This window comes from Bison bison, unplaced genomic scaffold (genome assembly GCF_000754665.1).
Source record: "Bison bison bison isolate TAMUID 2011002044 unplaced genomic scaffold, Bison_UMD1.0 scf7180017864073, whole genome shotgun sequence".
NCBI classification, from domain to species: domain Eukaryota; kingdom Metazoa; phylum Chordata; class Mammalia; order Artiodactyla; family Bovidae; genus Bison; species Bison bison.
The window spans coordinates 138,663-147,315 of NW_011494645.1; the positions used below are offsets into that span (position 1 = coordinate 138,663).

The 8,653-nt window shown below is 47.8% G+C and overlaps 1 protein-coding gene across 2 annotated transcripts in view; it reads left to right on the plus strand.

Moving 5' to 3' along the window:
• Positions 1-8,653, plus strand: part of IL15RA (interleukin 15 receptor, alpha) — a 35,669-nt gene that overhangs the window by 20,725 nt on the left and 6,291 nt on the right. For both annotated transcript variants that reach the window (XM_010837468.1, XM_010837469.1), the window contains exons 3-5: positions 794-886; positions 3,705-3,896; positions 4,447-4,479. In XM_010837468.1, the coding sequence (XP_010835770.1) occupies positions 794-886; positions 3,705-3,896; positions 4,447-4,479 (318 nt within the window). The remainder of the gene's footprint in view (positions 1-793; positions 887-3,704; positions 3,897-4,446; positions 4,480-8,653) is intronic.

Below are 8,653 nucleotides of genomic sequence, written 5' to 3' on the forward strand. Positions count from 1 at the left end.
GCCGCCGTGCAGGGCTCAGAGGCCAGGCAGGCGTTCTGCTTGTAGCAGAAGCATCGCTGGGCTGGGAACAGGGTGCCCACCTCATGGACCGTTGGGCCCATGGGAATGGGCTGGGCGAGGCCAGGTCTGAGCAGTAACTTTGGGGAGAGCACGGCTGTTTTCCTTGGTCTAGCCCGGGGACCCACTGGAACTGTAGTCCAGGGGCAAAAATCAGGGCTTCCTACTGTAGAGAAAGTGGGCATTTCCTCAACGTTCCAATTCCTCTGGGTGAATGAATCAAGGATGTTGAACTGAACAGGGTGGGTTGCAGGGTGGGGTTGGGGGAATGAAAGATGGGGTAAGCCTAGAATCATAGATGTTTAGAACCAAAGACTAGGGGAACCTTTAGGTCTTAGCCCCCAAAGCCCCACCTTTTACTACTAACCACTCCCTCCATGATTTCCCCAACAACTTGTGCCCAGAACAATCCATTGAGTAATCATCTGTTTTGTCATGCAAAAGCCAGCGTTAAAAAGCTGAGTTGATGTCATTGCTATCATTCTAGCCAAAGATAAGACACTTGCCTCTGAACTTTTGCACTCTGTTTGCACTGGGAACTGCAGATAAACAGCTGTTTATCTCCTGTGTGTCTGGCCAGGCCTGGGTGGCCAGATGTGTCCACTTTAAATTATAAATGTATTATTTATTTAAAGTATACATTTATTATTATTATTCTTTTATCTACATGCAGTTCTGAAGCCACCCCAGGTTCCACCCTGGGATCATAAATGCTGTGTGGTTATCCTCTCTCTAGGAGACCCCTCCCTGAGTCACCAAAGGCCACCCTCCACAGCAGCGCCTACAGGGTTGACCCCAGAGCCAGAGAGCCCCACCCCCTCCGGAAAAGGTAGGAATGCCGCAGACTTTCTCAGGACTCCCATCCTCGGCTGCCCTCAGGTCCACAGAGAGCCTGCAGATCTGTGGACCGCTGCCGGGATTCCACCGCAAACACCCCTTATTCATGTCAAGGATAAGAACTGACATTAGCTTCATTTTCTCTTTTAAGCCAAAGTTGCCGGATAACCAGGCTTCATGGGTGCACACTTCATAATGGTTTAAAAGCCACTCTTACTAGGCCAGATCACACTTCATGGTAGATGTGTAGCTTCGAGAATGGGGGGGTGGGGGCTGAGGTTCTGCCCACCTTGCGTATCAGCCTTCCTGGGCCTCATGGGCACTGGCAGAAAACCCAATCCTCCTGGATCAGAGACGGAGGACTCTCTTGCCTGGCACTGCAGGCAGCGGGGCCACCGACAGGTTTCATCAAGTCCCTCGTCCACACGTGCCTTAAACAGGCCTAAGCAGGTGCCCGTGTGGGCGGCAGACATCCCTGGAGAGGAGGGAGCCTGAGCAGGAACCTGATGTTTTAATGTTGGTGTGAACACATCTGCCCTGTGCTCCGAGGGAGGTACTGTCTCCACCTGCCAAGGCCATCTAAGCATCCTTGAAAAGATGGACCTCCACTGGCGAGACGTGCAGAACTGGGAGAGACCCAAGCACACCATCTCCCAACAACCCTACCCGTGATTGTTTCGGTACACACGCTTGCACAAAGCTGCCAGGATTCTGCATTTTGACCGAGTCTTAGGAAACTCTACCCTAGTTTCCTCTGCACTGTTAAGAAAATCTGAGCTCTTGGATGCAAAATATCCTGGAAAGACTTGCCCTGTGTCTTCTGACACCCTCTCTTGACTCCTGATTCTCTGTGGCCCATTACCCAGTGTGAGGTTTTCATTAATTTTTTATTTATTTTGGCTGTGCTGGGTCTTTGTTGATGCTTAGGCTTCTCTCTAGCTGCGGTGAGCAAGGGCTATGGTCGAGTTGCGGTGCATGGGTTTCTCATTGCTATGGCTTCTCTTGCTGTGGTAGCACAGGCTCTAGGCGCCCAGGCTTCAGAAGTTGCAGCTCGTGGATCAGGAGTTGTGGCTCGAGGGCTCTAGTGCGCTGGCTCACTAGTTGTGGAGTCTAGGTTTAGTTTCCCTGCGGCATGTGGGAGCTTCCTGGGCCGGGGATCAAACCTGCGTCTCCTGCGTCGGCAGGTGGCTTCTTTACCACTGAGCCATCAGGGAAGCCCCAGTGCCAGGCTTCTCCTGGCCCCGTCTCCTCCTTTCCCTCCAGGCGCAGCCATCCCACAGTGGTTGACAGCGCTTCTCGGGCTGCCTCCCCAGAGAGCCAGTTCTTAACTGAGGATGCTCTCTGAGATCTGGAACTCTGGGTGGATGGGGAGCACCTGGTTACTGGAGTTCCAGAAGCTCTCCTGCGACCCTCAGGGGGCCAGGGCTGAGCACCATCACTGAAGGGAAGGTGGAGGGGTGGAGCAAGGGTTTCCTTCCAGTTACTGAGCCAATGACAAACAGGAAGAAGAGGCTGGGGTGCCCACAACCCCTTTGACCCGAGTCACACCTGGCTCGAGGGACCTCCCTCAGCCTGGCCTTCATGCCCCAAGCACTTGGCAGATTGCAGCCATGCAGGGAAATCTCAGGTGTGAGTGTAACCTCCAGGGTGGGTGCTGTGGCCAGGGCACCTCATGGGCCTGCTCCAAGTCAGGGGAAGCATGGTCTGCAGAGCGCCTAGGCCCTACGAGGTGCCGACAGAGGGTGAAAGGGCACAGTGACTCCTCCGGCGCACGTGGCTGGGAGAGCGTGGGGCAGAGGCCCTAACCAGGGGCCGGATAACCCAGAATGTGTGGTCACAGCTTCCCCTCCAGGGCTGGGCTCATCAGGACTGTATTATCACCCTGGAAGACCCACTCACCACGGAAACAGAACAGCAGGGTTGTGCACTGCAGCCTACAGGTTGCGGCAGCTGCTGGCCGGTGAGGGACAGGAGGTCAAGGACCTCAACGCAAGGCAGGTGGCTCAGCCGCCTCCCAGAGATGGGCGCCGAGCCAGGACGCATCCCTCAGGTCCACTCACGAAAGGTCAGATGGGCTGAATCCCAGGTTCCCCTTATTTCAAAAGTTTTGTGCAAGTATGTACAAAGTAAACTAAAATTAGCATCCTGATGTCTTTGGCAAGTACAGTTCCTCTTTTCTTAACTATTTTTATTCATTCATTTTTTGGGTGCACTGGTTCTTCCCCGCTGTGTGAGGGCTCTATCTAGCTGTGGTGGGCGGGGGTTACTCTAGTTGTAGGGCTCAGGCTTCTCACTGCCGTGGCTTCTCTTGTTGCAGAGCATGGACTCAGTAGTTGAGGCTGGTGGGCTCTAGAGCACAGGCTCAGCAGTTGTGGTGCACTGGCTTCGTTGCTCCACAGCATGAGGGATCTTTCCAGACCAGGGGTCGAACCCCCTGTTCGCTGCATTGGCAGGTGGATACTTATCCAATGGACAAACAGGGAAATCTCCAGTTCCATTTGTCTGAGCTGGGTCTCCTGGTAACCACTTCTCCAGTGCCTGATTCTACTCAAACCTTTGAGATTGTTAGCTTATGTGGCCCATGATAAATAGTCATAAATCCACTAGTGTCCACAAAAGCCTCTTGGCCATTCGGAACTGACGAAGATGTTGCCCACTCAAGGGATCTTCTCCCAGAGCTGTGGAGGAGTTTGCTGGGAGAGGGCTGGCCGGGGTGGGTTCACGGGAGGTGCTGGTCCACTCTCTTCTGAAGCTGAGAAAAGACACTGTTCTCAATGTTTTCATTATCCATGTCTTGCACTCCCCTGCAGAGCCAGATCTTACTTCCAAGTCAGACACCAAAGTGGCCACAAGGCCAGCTACTGGACCAGGCTCCAGGCTGCCATCCACAGCTCCTCCTGTGGGAACCACAGGGGTAGTCAGTAAGGAGACTACCTACGTCCCAGCTCAGACAGCAGCCAAGGCTCCGGAACACACATACCCGGCCTTGCAGGACACGCCCGGTTAGTGCTGGCTTTGCCTGCTGGAGGACAGCGCAGCTCCCGGGGGTGCAGATCCAGAGTAGGCCGATCACATCACACCATCCAATCCAAAATCAGGATGACTGCGTGACCCTCTGCCTCCTGCTCTCTGCCACAGCCTTCTCGCTCTGGCCTGTGCTCTATGCTCCACCCTGCTTCAGAGGGGAGAGAACTGTCTTGCCCCACATTAAGTTGCATGGCAGAGCCTTTGCTGAGAATCTGATTAAGATCTGCCTCCTCCTGACATGGGAGGACAGAGGAAGCTTTCTGCCATCTGGAATCACGGTGTGAGGGATGGGGGCATGCTCTCTGGGTAATCTGCATGTTCTGTAAATGTGCCTCTGATTCCTAAGCATGGCTCAGCATGGAAACAAGTGATCCTGGTTCTGTGCTAAAGTTAGTCTGATTTTGCCGGCTGTGAATCTCTCAAGGCTTTAATATGAGAGCCAAACTGTCCAGGAGTTCTCCTGCTTAGAGAAATTAGTGCCTTCAGGACCGTGGCAATAACTGAGCTGTAATCTCTTCCCTGCAGGTGCATATCAGAACAATCCCAGAGTTGTGACCGGTGAGTATTTTCCTTGGTCCTTTGTAGTTATATTTTATCTGCATCAAGTGGTGGTGTCTATGTTCAGGGGACCTCAGTGCCAGGGTGCTGGAAGGTCCTGACTTACGCCTGCTCTTCCAGTGTGGTCACCAACAGCTGCCCCTTTCACTCTCAGAAGTGTTTCCGTGTAGACGAGTTACATGATTGTGCTGTTTACAGTGTGTGCAGAATTCTAGGTTGGCTATTTATCTTAATGTTGGTAGGTTCTCACTGTCAGGCGATCGGTACAGAAGCCAGCGTCGGTGCACCACAGGGCCCCCTCGTGCAGCTGTTCAGGCCTACTAACTGGGGGCTAGACTCATTCAGGACCCACTGGAAAACCAGTTAACATGATTAAATGATATTCTGCCATGAGACGCACTTATCTTTCACAGGGAGTTAGCACTATACACTCAACAGCGAGAAGTTCTCGTCCTTGGTCTAAAAGGCATCTTTACAGAAGACACATGACTTTAAGGCTGGGAGAGAGAGAAAGTCCCAGAGAGTGTAAGGAGGAAAATGGAAAAGTGCTTGCAAGAATGAAAGACAAAGAGGAAGGGAAGAGAGAGAGAAAAAAGGAGAGGGGAGGAAACAGAAGCAGGGAGAAATGCAAGGAAACAGAAGCAGGGAGAAATGCAAGGAAACAGAAGCAGGGAGAAATGCAAGTTTTCAGTGATTAAAAAAAACTATAATTTCAATGCAGGCAAAAATTAATTTCTAATTTCTATTCACAAGTTTCCTGGCTAGAGAATGATTCAAGTTTTTGTAGTTATATTTTATCTGCATCAAGTGTGTTCTGGGAAAAAAACCAAGTGGCTTTGGTCGTTTTTGCATTTAGTTGATTAGAATGGTTTTAAGAATGATCAAAACATATGCCAATGCAAGATATTTTTAAAAGGCTCTCTGGAGAGTGTTTTCATGGAAAAACTGTGGCATTTAATGACAACGATGTTGAAACAAAAGTATGTTTATCATTTAAGAGGTGGCCAATAAGTCAGAGAGCTGACCAAATTTTTCTCCTTATGTCACATATTACATTAATCTTTCTACAGACTTTTACATTTTTTTAGTCATTTTCTTGAACTGTTAATATTTGCCCAGGGCTTAACAATTAAAAGTTATAAAAGGCTGTACGGTAAAAAGCCCATCTCTGACTGAAAGTCCCCCTGCAGGCAGGCAGGAATTCCTGCTACTAGATTTCAGGGTATCCTTCAGAGAGAGTCAATCTGTAAATAGCATGTAGAAGATACACGATACAGGTAGGTGTATTATTTTCACTATTCTGCATCTTGTCTTTACCTAATGGTATGTCTTGGAAATTTTTTCATATCAATAGACGAAAAAACCACCTCATTCTTTCCAACAGCTCAGGATATTCTAATATATGGATTTGCCAAAATTTATCTAGCCAAAACCCCTACTGGGCCTTGGGGTTGCTTACATTCTTGGGCTACGTAACAAAGGAGGACTAACTGGAAAACCTTATATCGCTTCACACACGTGCAAGGATGGTGGTGGCGCTGGTTTAGTCCCTAAGTCATGTGTGACTCTTGTGACTCCATGCCAGCCTCCTCTGTCCATGAGATTTCCCAGGCAAGAATACTGGAGTGGGTTGCCATTTCCTTCTCCAGGGGATCTTCCCGACCCAGGGATTGAACCCCCCAGTCTCTTGCATCTCCTGCAGTGGCAAGTGGATTCTTTACCACTGAGCCAGCTGGGAAGCCCATGTACAAGTATATCTGAAAGAAAAAAAATCCTACAAAATTTGAGGGCCATTTTTTTCCAAAGTGGATTTCCAAACTATTTTATTATGAGATCTAATCTGTATTTCTTTCCAGTTCATGACTTTCACTGGATTAAAATATCAAAAATTCTCTCCCTTATTCTAAAATGCCAGATAATAAACATTAACTGAATACCTACAATAGGCAAAGATAGCTCTGCTCAAGGAACTGTGGAAATACAGAGATTAAAAAAAAAAAAAACTTTAAATCTTTTATGTGGCATGAATAAGATTTCTTTTCTTCCAGACTGCTTAATGTAGACACTAACTATAAGACAGGCCTAGTCAGCAAAGACATGAAAATGAGATCCATTTAAGTTTTATCGGCTAAGAAGATAGGAATTAAAACTAAAACCCTGCTGCTGCTAAGTCGCTTCAGTCGTGTCCGACTCTGTGCGACCCCATAGACGGCAGCCCATCAGGCTCCCCCGTCCCTGGGATTCTCCAGGCAAGAACACTGGAGTGGGTAGGTGTCTAGAAACACTTAGTGATGAACAGTTTCTCCAAAGTATGTCTGTCACACACAGTCCCAGCCACCTGGGCCCTAGGAGTGTGCCCCGCCGGTTACAAGAGGCAGGGACACTCATGGCACCTTGGGCGTCGGTAGGGGCTCCTATTTCTGCAGCAATAAGCCACTGATTGATCATCTTTGGAAGATGATATAAATAATGCTTTACCATAGCAGTCGCTCAGTAGATATTAATGTTTTAATCAGTCCACTGGTATTACCAATATCAGTTCTTAAAAAATGAATCATGTAAATGATTATCACGACTTTTATGTATTTAAAGATATTTTTTGATGTGGACCATTTTAAAGTCTTTATTGAATTTGTTACAATATTGCTTCTGTTTTATGTTTTGGGTTTTTGGCCCTGAGGGATGTGGGGTCTTAGCTCCCCGACCAGTGACTGAACCTGGACTGCCAGGGAAGTCCCTTTCTCAACTTTTAAAAGTGGCTCTTTTCGTGCAACAAAATGGTAAATAGTAAATGTTCCATAAGTGAGGGAGCAAATACTCATTGGAGTTTGAGGGCTCTAACATTTTAATACATGTTGAGGGAAATGGTCCTCATTTCACTGTCTTCTACATCTATGCACTCACTTGGCAGCCTTGTTTTGTAATCAATAACCTTATTCGATGATTCCAATGTCTGTCTCTGCTCCTTACCTAGGCTATTTTTGAAGATTCCTGGTTGTGAAATGAAAGGATAGAATGTCAGCTACGACGGCGTTTACACTGCCATATCCATTTAGTGCACCGAGGGGAAGGGTTCGTCTTTCAGACTGTATTATACCTCCATCTCTCAGAGCAGAAGTACATCTGCTGCAGTTTACATGCTCAGCCTTTAAAGGGAGCTACTTCTATATCATATCATTTGTCTGTTCAAATGATACAAATTGAGCTCCCATCTTGTGCCAGACATGGTCCTAAGCTGCAACAACATGCAGATTTCTCATTAAAAAGCAAATGGCACTTTACACGTCCTTCAGCTGCAGTTCAGTTCAGTCTCTCAGTTGTGTCCAACTTTTTGTGACCCCATGGACTGCAGCATGCCAAGCTTCCCTATCCTTCACTATCTCCCAGAGATTGCTCAAATTCATGTCCCTTGAGTCAGTGATGCCATCCAACCATCTCATCCTCTGTCATTCCCTTCTCCTCCCACCTTCAACCTTTCCCAGCATCAGGGTCTTTTCCAATGAGTCGACTCTTCTCATCAGGTGGCCAAAGTACTGGAGCTTCAGCTTCAGCATCAATTCTTCCAATGAATATTCAGGGTTGATTTCCTTTAGGGTTGAATGGTTTGATCTCCTGGCAGTCCAAGAGACTCTCAAGAGTCTTCTCTAACACTACGGTTCAAAAGCATCAATTCTTCAGCACTCAGCTCTCTTTGTGGTCTAATTCTCACATCCATACATGACCACTGGAAAAACCATAGCTTTGACTAGATGGACCTTTGTCGGCAAAGTGATGGCTCTGCTTTTCAATATGCTGTCTAGGTTGGTCACAGCTTTTCTTCCAAGGAGCAGTGCTTTTTAATTTCATAGCTGCAGTCACCATCCACAATAATTTTCAGGCCCAAGAAAATAAAGTCTGTCACTATTTACATTGTTTCCCCATCTATTTGCCATGAAGTGATGGGACCAGATGCCATGATCTTAGTTTTTTGAATGTTGAGTTTTAAGCCAGATTTTTCACTCTCCTCTTTCACTTTCATCAAGAGGCTCTTTAGTTCCTCTTCACTTTCTGCCATAAGGGTGGTGCCATCTGCATATCTGAGGTTATTGATATTTCTCCCGGCAATCTTGATTCCAGCTTGTGCTTCATCCAGCCCAGCACTTCACATGATGTACTCTGCATATAAGTTAAATAA